The sequence below is a fragment of the Notamacropus eugenii genome, chromosome 2, assembly GCF_028372415.1.
Source record: "Notamacropus eugenii isolate mMacEug1 chromosome 2, mMacEug1.pri_v2, whole genome shotgun sequence".
NCBI lineage: Eukaryota > Metazoa > Chordata > Mammalia > Diprotodontia > Macropodidae > Notamacropus > Notamacropus eugenii.
This window is the reverse complement of record NC_092873.1, coordinates 88,575,673-88,590,774: the sequence shown is the minus strand read 5'-3', so window position 1 is coordinate 88,590,774 and position 15,102 is coordinate 88,575,673. Positions and strand designations below refer to the sequence as shown.

General features: G+C 41.4%; 1 protein-coding gene across 1 annotated transcript; it reads left to right on the top strand.

The window, feature by feature from the left end:
- Positions 1-10,276: 10,276 nt before the first annotated feature.
- On the top strand, positions 10,277-12,644 carry LOC140522754 (DLA class I histocompatibility antigen, A9/A9 alpha chain-like). The gene is made up of 6 exons (XM_072638041.1): positions 10,277-10,675; positions 10,900-11,178; positions 11,346-11,621; positions 11,770-11,862; positions 12,353-12,388; positions 12,628-12,644. Exons 1-6 carry the CDS (start codon positions 10,363-10,365, stop codon positions 12,642-12,644), a joined length of 1,014 nt encoding a protein of 337 aa, XP_072494142.1. The 5' UTR covers positions 10,277-10,362.
- Positions 12,645-15,102: the final 2,458 nt, after the last annotated feature.

The following is a 15,102-nucleotide window of genomic DNA, read 5'->3' as shown; positions in this document are numbered from 1 at the left end:
TTGATTGTTTTTGTGATTTGTTGTTTGACCCACTCATTCTTTAGAAATAGATTATTTAGTTTCCAATTAATTTTTAGTCTATCTTTCTGTGGTCCTTTTTTACATATGATTTTTATTGCATCATGATCTGAGAAGGATGCATTTAATATTTTTGTCTTTCTGCATTGGATTGTGAGGTTTTTATGTTCTAGTACATGATCAATTTTTTTGTATGTGCCATTCAGCACTGGGAAAAAGGTATATTCCTTTCTATCCCCATTCAGTTTTCTCCAGAGGTCTGACATATCTATCTTTTCTAAAATTCTATTCACTTCCTTTATTTCTTTCTTGTTTGTTTCGAGGTTAGATTCATCAAGTTCAGAGAGGGGTAGGTTGAGGTGCCCCACTAGTATAGTTTTGCTGTCTATTTCTTCCTGTAACTCCTTAAACTTCTCCTCTAAGAATCTGGATGCTATAGCACTTGGTGCATATATGTTTGGTAATGATATTACTTCATTGTTTATGGTACCTTTTAATAGGATGTAGTTTCGTTCCTTTTCTCTTTTGATCAGACCTATTTTTGCTTTTATTTTGTTTGAGATTAGGATTGCTACCCCTGCTCTTTTTACTTCAACTGAAGCCTAATATATTCTACTCTAGCCTTTTCCCTGTGTAAATGAGTTTCTTGTAAATAACGTATTGTAGGATTATGGTTTTTAATCCATTCTGCTACCTTCTTCCATTTTATGGGAGAGTTCATCCCTTTCACATTCATAGTTATGATTACTATCTATGTCTTTCTCTCAATCCTATTTCCCCCCTGTTTAATCTTTTAGTTTTATTTTTCTCAAAAGAGTTTTGCTTTTGACCATCATCTCCCTCAATCTTCCCTCACTTCTATCAGGCCCCTTCCTTTTCTTTCCCTTTTCCCTTGCTACTCCTTCCCACCTTCTATGCATCCCCTTCCTTTTCTTTCTCCTTTCTCCTTCTATTCCCTGTACATCAAGTTATTTCTATAATTTCTGTACTTTACTGAGTATGTTATTCCCTCCTTGAACGAAATCTGATGAGAATAAAGTTCAAACAATGTTCACCTCTCTCCCTTCCTTCCCTCTACTATAATATTTTTTTGTGCCTCTGTGCTATGTAATTTACCCTTTTCTGCCTCTTCCTTTTCTCTTTTCCCATTATAATCCCTTTTTACCTCTGAATTAGGTATATTTATCATTACATCAGTTAATTTAAACCCACACCCTCTGTCTACGTATATTCCTTTTAAATGTCATACTAAAGAAACAGTTCTCAAGATTTACAAGTATTATCCTCCCATATAGGGATATAAACAGTTGGCCCATATTTAATGACATAGTTTTATGTTCTTAATTTTTTTTTCCTATTTACATTTTTATGGTTTTCTCAAGTCTTATATCTGAAGATAAAATTTTCCATTGAGCTCTGGTCTTTTTCATCAGGAAGGTCTTCAAGTCCCTTATTTTATTGAATATCCATCTCCTTTCCTGAAAGGTTATGCTCAATTTTACTGGGTAGTTGATCCTTGGTTGTAGTACAAGCTGTTTTGCCTTATGGAATATCATATTTCAGTTCCTCTGATCTTTTAATGTAGAAGCTGCAAGGTCCTGTGTGATCTTGACTGTTGTTTTATGATATTTGAATTGTTTCTTTCTGGCTCCTTGCAGTACTTTCTCCTTGACCTGTTAATTCTGGAATTTGGCTGCAGAATTTCTTGTTCTTTTTTTCAATTTGAGATCTCTTTCAGGAGATGCAGGAGATGATCAGGGAATTCTTTTGATGATTATTTTACCTTCTAGTTCTAGAATGTCAAGGAAGTTTTCCTTGATGATTTCTCAGAAGATACACTTCAGGGTCTTTTTTTAAAAAAATCATGAGTTTCCATCATACCAATAATTCTTAGATTATCTCTTCTGGATCTTTTTTTCAAGTCAGTTGTTTTTCCAATGAGATATTTTACATTTTTTTCTATTTTTCTCATTCTTTGGATTTTGTTTGATTCTCATTTGATTCTTAGTGCCTCACAGGGTCATTAGCTTCTACTTGCCTAATTCTAATTTATAATTTATAAGGAGTTATTTTCTCCAGTTAGGTTTTGTACCTTCACATCCATTTGATCAACTTTACTTTTTAAGCAGTTATTTTCTTCAGTGATTTTTTTTTTTACCGTTTTCATCAATTGTATTTTTAAAAGAATTCATCAACTTTTCTTTTACCTCTCTAATTTAACTTTCAAAATCCTTCTTGAGCTCTTTCAAGAATGCTTTTTTGGACTGAGACCAGTTCTGTTCCCTTTTGAGGCTTCAGATGTGGATATAGTGTCAATGCTGTCCCCTTATGAATTTGTATTTTGATCTTTCTTGCCCCCACAGTAAGAATTCATACTCTTTGTTTTTTTCTAATTTCTTCTTGCTCAGTATGATTGCCATTTTCCTGACTTTTAAAGTGGATCACTGCTTCTGGGGAACAGAAGGTTCTGTTCTGTGCTTTCTGTGCTGGGATCTAAGGGCCTGGTTACTGGATTTGTGTACCCTGGTCTCTGATACTGGAAACTGAAAGCTACATAATGCTGTAGCTTACCTGGTCCTGACCTGGAAGTGGTTGGTGTGTGTCGAGGCCAGGTGCAGTCTTTTTGCATATCCCCAGGGATACACTGAAGCTCATTGTATGAGATGTGAGAGAGGAGTGGTCTGACTGTTGGAGGTCTCCTCCCCTTGGGTTGCACCAGAGCACAGGTAGGCTCAACCACTGGTGGGTGCCTCTCTCCGCTGGTATTTGCCAATTCCCCTGGTTGTATGAAGGCAAGCCTGGGGTTCTGGTGTTGGCCCTTGTGGGCTCCACCACCCTGGAGCTCACGATCTCCAACTAGTCTGCTGAGGTGGGGCTTGATGCTGACTTGCTGGGATGCTTCCCGTCCTATACTGGTTCCCTTCAGCCACAATAAGAAGGACCTTTCCTGTTAATTCCCCTAGCCTCATGAACTAATAACTACTGTGCCTTTGCAACTGGCTTCACTATTCCAGAATTTTTCCTGGGGCAATGTTCTCTGGGTTTTCTAAGATCACCAAGGGAGAGTGAGAGCATTTACTGTTTACTCCACCATCTTAGCTCCCAGACAATCATTGGACTACCTGAAAGCCATAATCAAAAGGAGGACCTGTACAGCATCATTCAAGAAGTTATCAAGGAAATGTTCCTAGATGTCCTGGAACCACAGGGCAAAATAGGCATCAAAAGAATCCACTTATCACTTCGGAAAAGAGATTCCCAAATAAAAACCCCAAGGAACATTATAGCCAAATTTCATGACTATCAAGTCAAGGAAAAACACAAGTGGATAGAAAGTAATGATTCAGATATGAGGGAATCACAATCAGGATCACACAGGATTTAGCAGTTGAAACATTAAAGGATTTAAAGACATAGAACATGATATTCAGGAAGGTAAAGGAGCTAGGACTACAACTAAGAATCACTTACCTGGTAAAATTAAAAATAATATATTAAGAGGAGGAATGGTCATTTGGTGGAGCAGAAGGATTTCAAGCCTTCATAAGATCAGGAATAAATTTTAAAAATTTAGAAAATTTAGCATTCAAACTAAAACAATTTTGACCTCCAATATCAAGATGCAAGAGACTGATAAACAGGTTAAAATGGAAAAGAAACCATAAGGGATTCAATAGAACTGTTTTTATCCCCATAAGGGACTATATTACTTGTAACTTCTAAAAACTGTATCACTAATAGTACAGTTAGAAGGAATATACATTGACAGAAGGTAGAATCTGAAGTAATGATACGAAAACATTTAAGAAAAGAGCACAAGGGTTGCAGAAAGAAGGGAGAGGTATTATATCACATTTATATCACATGAAGAGGCTCAGAAGACCTATTATAGTGAAGAGAAAGATGGGAGGGGGAGCAATGGGCATTGCTTGAATCTTAACTCTCATCAGTAGTGGGTCACAGAGGGAATAATATACATAATTAGTTGAATTTAGATATCTATCTTACCCAATAGGGAAGGAGGAGATCAAGTAAGACGGGGGAAGTGAGGACCTACAAAAGAGAGGGTAGATTAGAGGAGGTGGTAGACAAAGGCAAAACATAAAACTTTTCTCTGAGGGAAAGAGTGAAAGTAAAGAGAGGACAAATAGGAGGAAGAATAAGATGGAGGAAAATATACAGGTAGTAATCATAACTGTGAATGTGAATGGAGTGAGCTCTCCAATAAAACAAAAATAGATATCAGAGTAGATCTCAAACCAGAATGCTGCAATATATTGCCTACAAGAAGCACACCTGAAACAGACACACACACACACACACACACACACACACACACACACACACACACACATCGAGTAAAGGTAACAGCCTGGAGCAGAATCTATTATGTTTTAGCTGAAGTAAAAAAAAAAAAAAAAGCAGGGTAGAATTTCTGATCTTAAATAAAGTAAAAGCAAAAATTAACCTAATTAAAAGAGATAAGGAAGGAAACTACACCTTGCTTTACCATAGACAATGAAATAATCAAATTAAAAGAGCAAGTAATAATCTACCTGTCAGATCTACAGGAAGGGGAAGAATTTATAACCAAACAAGAGATAGAGAGAGCATTGCAAAATGTAGAAGAGGTTATTTAGATTATATTAAATTGAAAAGGTTTTGCTTAAACAAAATCAATGCAACCAAGATTAGAGGGAAAGCAGAAAGCCGGGAAATAAGCTTTACAGCAAACATCTCTGATAAAGGCTCAATTTCTCAAATATATAGAAAACTGAATAAAATTTGTTAGGAGACACCATTTCCCAATTGGTAAATGGTCAAAGTATATGAAGAGGCAATTTTCAGATGAAGAAATCAAAGGTATCTATAGGCATATGAAAAAGTGCTGTAAATGACTTTTGATTAGAGAAATGCAAATTAAAACAAATCCGAAATACACCAGACTAATCAGATTGGCTAATATGACAAAAAAAGAAACATTATAAATATTGGAGGAAATTTGGGGAAATTGGTATACTAATACACTGTTGGTGGAGTTGAGAACTGATCCAACCATATTCTGAAGAGCAATTTGGAACTATGTTCAAAGGGCAATCAAACTGTGCATATCCTTTGATTCAGCAATACCACACTCAAAGAGATCATAAAAAAGGAAAAAGAAACTACATGTGCAAAAATATTTCTAGCAGCCCTTTTTGTTCTGGCAAAATATTGAAAATCGAAGGGATGCCCATCAATTGGGAAATGACTAAGTTATGGTATATGAATGTAATGGAATACTATTTTGCAATAAGAAATGATGAACAGTCACACTTCAGAAAAAAATGGAAAGACTTGTACCAACTGATGCATAAGGAAATGAACAAAACCAGAAAAACAATATTATGTGGTGATTAACAACGAATGACTCATCTTTTCTCAGTAGCAAAATGATCTAAGACAAGTACAAAGGACTCAAGAAGGAAAATGCTATCCATATCCAGATAAAGAACTGATGGACTCTGAATGCAGATTGAAACATATTTTTTTTCACTTACTTTAGTCTTTCTCATGTTTCCTTTTTTCTTTTGATCTGTTTCTTCATCCACAACAGTGATGAATGTGAAAATGTTTCATAAGTATATTTGTATGTATAAATGATATCAAACTGCCTAGCACTTTCAGAAAAAGGTAGGGGAGGGAGGAAAAAAAATTTGGAACTCAAAATCTTGTAAAAATGAATGCTAAAATTTTTCTTGATATGTAATTGTGGGAAAAAATAAAATGTTATTAAAAAAAGAAGACTGGAAAGGTTGGAACCAGAAAGATTACAAAGAACTTTAGAGACCAAAAAAGATTTTGTACTTGATCCTGGAGGTGACAGGGTAACCCTGGAGTTTATTGAATTCAGACTGGATGTATGATATGGTCAGACCTTTTCTTTAGGAAGACACTTTGGCAACTGAGTATAGGATGAACTAGAATGAGGAGAGACTTGAGGCAGGGAGACCCACCTGGGTGACATTTGTGTAAGTGGAGAGAAGGGAACATGTAGCAGAACTGTTCTGAAGGTAAAAATGACAAATTTTGACAATCTCCATGAAACCACTCCTCCTTGTTTCCCACTCAAATTTGCCTCTATGTCTTTATATCAAAAACTATTGTCCCATCAGATTTTTTGACTAAAGTTAGGTAATGTGCAAGTACCTTCTAGATTTGAGATAGAAGCAGGCAAATCATGCATTTCTCACTTCCTAAACTAGTACACATAATCCAGTGATGAGAGAGATTTCTTGAACAGGAGACATGACTTATTTCAATCTTCTTACTTTTACAGGTGAGGAAACCAAGGCCCATATAAAACATCTATTTAGTGAATTAGAGACTAAGAGCAGACGTTTTCTTCCTTGATGTTTGTCTTTCAATAAATCTACCATAGGCCTCCTTCTGGTTCTTTTAATATCTACTAATGTCCACTCATCTATTGTTTCTCATTCTCAATACATGACTGAACATATCCTTTCTGGTCTCTCTATAAATAATGAATTTCATGCCACTTCTCCTGGGCAAGCTGTTGGTAACCCACTGTGGCCTATTCATACTGAATTATGCCTTTTTCTGTTACTTTTCATTCTAATTTGTCTTTTTTCCTCCCACTGGATTGTGGTATTCTATGACTCATAGGCATGCTTGTCATCAGTAGAAATAGACAAACACTTATTAACCCGCTCCTTCACTCCTCTGAATCCTGTACACGGCTCCAGAGAGCAGTCTTACCATTCTGGACCCTGTCTTCTGGACTCATTCTAGCTTGTCCATGCTTTTTCTAAAATGTGGTGCCTCAGCCTAAAACTACTTCAAATGTGGCCTAACCAAGACAGGGTCTTGCAGAACTACTGCTTATAAGAATTTTTGAGGAAGACAGAACACAAAAGATTCTGATAGAAGGGAATATTAGCAACTGAGGGAGAGGAGGGATGAGGAGACCATCCCAAACCTTCATAGGGGCAATGTCACTAAAAGAATGGAAAAAAAAAATCTAAGGACTTGTCTACATTTTCCCCAGAAAACTGGTGTACCAAATAATTGTGCTATTGAGAAGGGAAGCATAATAGAAAATAGCAAGTGTTTTTGGGTCTCTTTTTAGGAGAAAAGTGTTTAAACTCTGTTGGGACCAAAAGAAGAAAAATGGGATAAGACTTAGTTTGAATCATCTGATAGCAGAAAATGATAAAAAATTGAATTATTCAACTCTTCCATTGTTTTTCCAAGTAGAATTGACTTCAACATGATTTGAAGGGTTAAGGTGTCCTCAATTACAGGAGGCTTCAATGCAGGACTATCTCTAACCCAGCACACTGGAACAACAATTGAATTTGGAATTATAGAATGTAGGTTCAAATCTCAAATTTGCTACTTCCTATCAATATGACCTTGGAAAAATCTCTTAACACTGTTGGTCTTCAGTTTTCTAATTTGTTAAATAAAAGATATTGTCTCTAAAATCTTTTCCAGGGTTAATTTTATGCTCTCCACAATATTTGGAATGTAACGGTTTCCTAATTGGGGTTGTAACAGGAATTATGATTTTCATATTAATCAATATATGTGAAATGGATATACTAATAATTTAGATTTTTCATCAGTAGATTCTGGCTTGGGAGTCAGAGACTCACATTGCAGCTTAGAATGATCAGTCACTCTAACATTCCTGTGCTTGTACTATGCCTGCGAATGTTAAGTGAGGTGAATCAAAGACTGTTCCCAGTAACAGAACTCTGATCCTGTGCTCCACCAAGTAATGATCCCCAAGACTTGAAAAGATCAAATTGGCTATTCCCACAGTATTCAAGAATACCTGTATTATCTTGCACTCATGGGTTTGTTGTGGGAAACTACTCAGTCTCTGAAAATGTTTGTGCTGCAATCCACCATCCTCCCCTTCCCTATTTGTGATATTATGTATATTGTCAAAATATTTTGGAGATACCTGTTGTCTAGAGCTAAGGCTTAACAAGCCGGCTTTGTGCTCACAATATTACCTGCTGGCAAAGCGTATTGCTTGGACCAGGTGTTCACTGAGGGATTTAGCTCCCCTTAATACCCAGCACCATCCATCACATATTCACAATCAATGAATGGGCGTTGCCTCACTCTAAGTGAGTGCCTGCAAAGACCTTGGCCTGAAGGGGTCAAGGTCTCCCAATGCATCCTGGGTCATCTCCAGTCATCCTGAGGAATATCAGGTCTCTGGATTCAGATGGCTCTGGAGGAGAAGTGAGGCTGGTGACCTGCATAACCCTCCCTCACTCAAAACAAAGTCAAGTGCAAGTAATGTCAACATTTCTCTGATGGCATGGTCTTCTTTGACAATGAAGGACAAACACACAATTACTGACAGGTGCTGTACTCCTGTTCCTATCACCGAGCTCTGCTTCTATACTTGGCAGGGTGGTCATGACCCCCAAGACAATGAATACTCCCACAGAACCCAAGAATGCCTGTATTGTCCTAAGAAATGCCAACAACGAGAACTGTCTCAAGATCTAGGAATGATTGTGTTGTGGGCCCACTGCTTTCATGCATATAAGTGGCCCCAACCTTAGGAGCCTTAGGCCCTCTTTTTTGGAGGGGGACTTCCATATGCATAAATCATTTTACTCACTTGGAAATTAATTAAATTTCTGTTTGTGTCCTAGCTCTGTCCTCAGCCTGTTCTGGTTGCTTGGTTCCAGCCACCCGCAAGTTAGAGGCTGTTTCTGTTCCAGTTGACAATATAAATATTTTGCCTTCATTCCAGCATATAGAGCTCTTCTTCTCACGAGAACCACAGATTTGTGAACCACATTCCCCACTCTGAAATTAATTAGACGACTATTTGATTCCTGATGGTCACATCTGAAACCTGCTCTCTTTTAGTCTCCCACTATTCACAGATTAGAGACTGTTGAAGCAGAAACTAACACAGAGGTATTCTCCAGCTTGGCAACATGCCTCCACCATTCAGTCTGCAGATTTCTTCGATCCTCAGATGCCCTCAATAAAAGGGGGAGATTTTCTTCCTAATTTCCAAGAAAAGTTCCAAGGGTCACACTGAGGAGGGTTGGAGGTTGGAAGGCCAACAGAGAAGGGTTGAGGGCTGGGACCTTATTTTTATCTGATTTAAGCTTGGAGCACAAGAGCTGTTCCTGGAGAGATGATGGGAAGGAGGAAGAATGTTCTGTGAATAACAGAGATGAAAGGTCTATGAAACTGGAGAATTCCTCTGTGTTAGTTTCAGTTTTAGTCTCCTTCACCAATGACGTTCTTTTTGTGTTACATTTACTATTGGATGGCACAGCCTTCGAAGCAGAATAGCCTCTGAAGACTAATAAGGATTCTTCTTTCTATAAATCCTGTGTCAACTGGCTTCAGTGACCTTGCCTTCACCTGCCTGTTGATCATGGAGCGTTATATAAGCTCCCTCTTTATGTTGGGAATACTGGCCCTGACAGAGACCTGGGCAGGTAAGTAGAAAACAGTATTAAACGGCCACCTGGAGACTGGATAAAGCATCCACAGGTAGATGTGTGGGTGGGGAGGGGTTTGGCTACAGAAAACAGCCTAGAGGGGGTTTCCAGGGAACTAGCAACTTAATCTTAGATGAAATCAAGGTGGTGCTGAAAGGAAGAAGCAATGGAATAGGTATGTGGGTCACTTGGGGGACCAGTCATCCCTTAGCTGAGCTTTGGCAAAAGGGTGGGGGTCCTGGTGACAGTCTCTTAGTTTGGGTGTGTGTGTGAGTGGATGTGAGAACATAGGGCATTGAGGCAAAGGTGCCAGGAGAGAGAAAGGGTTCACCAGTCCTTTGAGCGTTAAGAAGGAACAGAGTTGTCTGGGAGCCCCAGCACTCCAAGGGCGAGAACCTGGAGTAACTTTGTTAAAGAGTTTCATAGACGATCCTGGGGGGGGGGGGGGGGGGTGTGGGGGTGGGGGGGGGAGTGGGATGAGTGCGACCAGGTGAAGGACAGAAGGCAGGGGGCTGAGGGTGAGGAGTGTCAGAGATCCGAGACTAGGGTCAGAAGAGGGGGAGAGGAAGGAGAACAGAGGGTCAGCATCTAGGCAAAGAGGCACTAGGATCTGCCTGGGTTCTTGTCAGTGAAGGCATTTTGCTCCTCTCAAATCACTATAGTCTAGACCATTACTAATTCCCAGCGCGGTGCACCCCTAGCGTCTGGGAGCACTGGGGTGGGGAGGCAGGGGGTGGGGAGTGATCTCCTGGCGACTGGGTTCAGAGTCCGTGGTCACACCCAGGGCGGGACGAGCTCAAAGGTCACACTTCAGGTTTGGCGGCAGACTCTGGGCTGCCAGGGTCCGGGCTAAATGGTCACTGCCCTGAATCCGGGCCCGGGTCCCCATGTACCAGGTTCTCACTCCCTGAGGTACTTCTACACCTCCATATCCCGGCCCGAGCTCGGGAAGTCGCGGTTCATCGCCGTCGGCTACGTGGACGATCAGCAGTTCGTGCGCTTCTACAGCGACAGCTCGAGTCAGAGGATGGAGCCGCGGGCGCCGTGGATGGACCAGATGGATCTGGGCTATTGGAAGACGGAGACGCAGCACATGAGGGAACACGCACAGGATTACCGAGTGGGCCTGGAGAACCTGCTCCGTTACTACAACCAGAGCGAGGACGGTGAGTGACGTGGGGTCCCGGGGGCACAAATCATGTCCACGGACCAGAGTGGGGAAGAAGAGAGTCACGGTCACCTGCAGGTCTCACTAGGGACAAGGGACGGAGAGAAGCTTCTGGAGGCTTAAGGAGCTTCTGGTGCCATCCGGGGTCGCAGGCAGGTCACAGAATCAGTGCCTGGTGGAGAAAGTCTGGCAGTGCTGACCCTGGGGCTGGGGATGGGGCAGGGGTCCACACAGTCCAGTTCTTCTACGGCTGCGAGGTTTACCCCAACCTCACCTTCAAGCGCGGGTTTGAACAAAACGCCTACGACGGGCAGGACTACATCGCCCTGGACACGGAAACCTATACGTGGACTGCGGCGGTGCCGGAGGCTGTGACCACCAAGCATAAGTGGGAGGCACAGGGGAGTATCATGGAAGGAGAGAAAGTCTATCTGGAGGATGAGTGCGTGGAGTGGTTGCGCAAGTACCTGGAGATCGGGAAGGAGTATCTGAACAGAACAGGTACCACACGGTCTCGCCTGAGTGTGCTTAGCAATCTAGGCCCCTGGCCAGTCCCTCTACCTCCCCAGCAGCCTCAGTCCCGGATCCCCCACTTAAGGGACCCATGTGATTGTGGGTTGTTCCTAGTCTCCCGGGAGCCTGGAAATACCTCAGACCTTTGCCTCCAGACCCCCCTTCTGTCCAAGTGACCCGTCACACTGCCCCAGATGAAGAGGTGACCCTGCGGTGCCGGGCCCAGGACTTTTACCCTTCCGAGATCTCTCTGACTTGGCTGAGGGATGATGAGGAGCAGCTCCAGAACACCGAGTTTATTGAGACCAGGCCTGCTGGAGATGGGACCTTCCAGAAGTGGGCAGCTGTGGGGATCACCTCAGGTCAGGAAGGGAAATACGCCTGCAGAGTTCAGCATGAGGGACTGTCTGAGCCCCTCACCATGAAATGGGGTAAGGACAGTGAGGAGGGTCTGAGGAAAAGGCCATCTAGAAAGAGCAAAGGGATGTGGAGTTACTGAGGAGAGATGGGGAAGAAGTTAGTGAATCTCAGATCAGAGAGGGATTCATTTCCCTCTTTCATTTCCCTTTTCCATTTTAGAGCCACAGTTCTCATACACCTGGATCACTGCTGTTGTTCTCCTCCTCATTGCACTTGTTATTGGAGTTGTGATCTGGAGAAACAGGAATTCAGGTAAGCAAGACAGGAAGGGGGTCATTAGGCAGCAGGCACAGTGGAGATTCTGGCTTCCCCTGAACTGGCATCTTGTCTTTCTGTTTCCTATTTCCCATGTAAGAAACTGTTAGATAGGCTCTAAGACTCTAGATGAACAAACCTGTAAATGGAAAACATTTTCTGAATGATGCCTTGCAGTGGTATAACAGGTTGGCTGAGTAGGGAAACTGCTTCAGACTTAGATGAGAAATGAATATGGGTGTCTCCCAGTTGGGGGTTGTAAACCAGACTTGGAAAACCATTGATGCAGGACCTGATGTTGGGAAGTACCCATTTGTGGTGCTTCTTTTCTCTCTTCCTGTTGGATCTAGATGCTGGACTGGAGTAGGGGATGAGGGCAGAGTCACATTTGTAATTTTCGTCTACAAGATAAACCAGTGAATTTCTGGGCCCTCAGTATGGTATCCTCTTCTGGACTCCCCACTGGAATTTTTTTTTTTTTTTGCAGGAAAAGGAAAGGAAAGGGACTATAATCAGGCTTCAGGTAAGTGAAGGGTTGACATGGAGGGTAGAAGGAAGGGGCAAGCCTATGGTATCTTTAGGACACGAAAAATGAGAAGTCAGAGGAGAGGTTTACCCCAGTAAAGGTTTTGGGGGATGGGGCAGAGGTCCATAATGTCCTTAGTGTCCCTATCCCTTTCCATTTGTGTCCCCTTCCTGTCCCATACCCCAGTTCTGTAAAAACAGGTCCCTGACTGGGCTGTTTCCCTCTTTTGTCCCCAGACAGTGGCAGTGAATAGGGGTTAGACATCTCTCTTGAAGCAGAAGGTGACACTGGGCACAATAGAACTGGAGAGGGGCTGGTGTAAAGGGGGCCAAGCAAAGAAGGTGGATATGTGACCAGCTGGGGTGAAGACTGGATGAGTGATGAGGCATGCTCTTCAGAATTATGAGAGACTTGAGGCCAGAGGTGACTTTGAGGGTCGCCCTTAATCTATCTTTTATTTCTTCGGTTTGAGACAATTGCTTGTGTGGACATGAGAAAGAAAGCAAAAATATTCAAGTCTCCTATTCCTGACTTGTTCCTGTTGACTTCTGGCTTCTCTTGCCAGTATTGATCTCTGTGATCATCATTGTACTCTATTGTCTAAACCCCAGGGAAGTGTCGCTAGTGCCCTGTTATATGAGGCCTCCCACCTCTGCCTTCTTTCTTTCTGTCTGTCTCACTTTGCAGGGAGACAACAGGTAGTAAAAACAAGAGGGGTTTGGAAATGAGCCCTCCTTCACATTTGATGTTGCACTGAACTCTGTGATCTTTTATCCTACTGAAAAAAACATGCACAATAAATTATTTTTCTTGAATTTTCGCCTTTTTTCTACAATGTCAGTTGAGCTTTACATGTTTGTGTGTGGGGGGTATGGGGGGAGCATTTGGGGTTCAGGATGACAATGTGGAGATATTCTGGCCGTATGATGGGGAAAACTAAGTTAAAGCTTAAGGACTTCTAAGAATTCTTTTATTTGCTGTGACTGCAGGTGGGGCTGGGGCAAAGAGGGGAAGGAGCCCAGGGGAGGAACAGTGGATTGTACATAGTGAGGGTACAGATGTTTGTCATTGATTTGTACTGCTCAGGTGAATTTGCTGACATGGGACAATCTTACTTGTTCCAGGACTTCAGACAGAACCCAGGATACATAGTCCTGTAACTGGAACTATGCATAAAGAGGCTGATAGGTCATTAGCCCATAGGCTTATCCTCAGCACCCACTTTCAATTCTCTCCTTTTTGTTGTCATTTTCCTCCACCATTGTGTATATGTGTCCTTGCTTTTCTTTCATTGCAGGAGCCTCCCTAAGGTCTTCTGTGGTCTCTGCTCAGAGTTCAGTACAGGGCCTTGGGGCTCCATCACTATTGTCCTCTTTTTAGACTGTCCCAGGGTTTTTTCCCCTCTGACGAAGGGAAGGGTCTGAATTTGGAATTAACCAAGAAGGGAATATCTCGTTTCTAAATGTAAAGAAGTCCCTTCTCCTTCTCTGTCTAATAAGGTCCCTACCATACACATGCTTAGAGCCAGTTCGTCCCTCGATAACTATGACTTCTCTCCTCTCCAACTCTTCTCTTTGGAATGATCCACACTTCTGGGAAAATGTGACTTTCCTTTTTTTGTTCTTCCCTTGTATTTCTTTCTTTCTTTCTTTCTTTTTTTTTTGATGTTTCTTCTTAGTTGAGGTATTTGTCTTTTTTTAAATTTTAAATTATTTAATTTATTTTCAGTTTTCTACAATCACTTCCACATACTTTAGATTATTTCCCCTCCCTCCCTCTCTTTCCCTCCTCCCTCCCCAGTCCCTCCCCAAGACAGCTTACAATCTTATATAGGTTCTACATATACATTCCTATTGAATACATTTTCACCTTAGTCATGTTGTATAGAAGAATTAAAATGAATGGGAGAAATCATGAAACAAAACAAAATAAAACATAACACAAGAGAAAATGGTCTGCTTCATTCTGCAATCGAATTCCATAGTTCTTTCTCTGGATGTGGAAGGTGTTTTGCCTCAAGAGTCCACTGGGAACTTTTTAGGTCCTTGCATTCCTGTGAAGGACCAGAAAAATTCCTCACACACCGTGGTTGCTGCTGTGTACAAAGTTCTCCTGGTTCTGCTCCTTTCACTCAGCATTAGTTCATATAGGTCCTTCAAGGCCTCTCTGAAGGCTTCCTGTTCATCATTTCTTATAGCAAAATAGTATTCCATTACATTCTTATACCACAACATGTTCAGCCATTCCCCAATTGATGAACATCCCCTCTATTTCCAATTTTTGGACACCACAAAGAGAGCTGTCATAAATATTTTTGTACATGTGGGACCTTTTCTCATTTTTATGATCTCTTTGGGACATAGTCCTAGAAGCCATATTGCTGAGTCAAAGGGTATGCATACTTTTGTTGCCCTTTGGGCATAGTTCCAAATTGCTCTCCAGAATGGTTGAATCAACTCACAGCTCCACCAACAATGAACTGGTGTTCCAACTCTCCCACATCTTCTCCAACATTTATTGTCTTCCTGTTTTGTCATGTTAACCAATCTAATAGGTGAGATGTCGTATCTTAGAGTTGTTTTGATTGGCATCCCTGTAATCAATAGTGGTTTAGAGCATTTTTTCATATGACTGTAGATAACTTTAATTTCTTCCCCTGAAAGCTGCCTGTGCACATCCTTTGACCATTTATCAATTGGGGAATGACTTGT

Excerpts from the sequence above, each read along its gene's own strand:
- LOC140522754 (XM_072638041.1), top strand. The coding sequence starts at position 10,363 with ATGGTCACTGCCCTGAATCCGGGCCCGGGTCCCCATGTACCAGGTTCT. Across the intron at positions 11,179-11,345 it reads GGAGTATCTGAACAGAACAG|ACCCCCCTTCTGTCCAAGTG; the intron begins GTACCACACGGT and ends CTTTGCCTCCAG. Across the intron at positions 11,863-12,352 it reads CTGGAGAAACAGGAATTCAG|GAAAAGGAAAGGAAAGGGAC; the intron begins GTAAGCAAGACA and ends TTTTTTTTGCAG.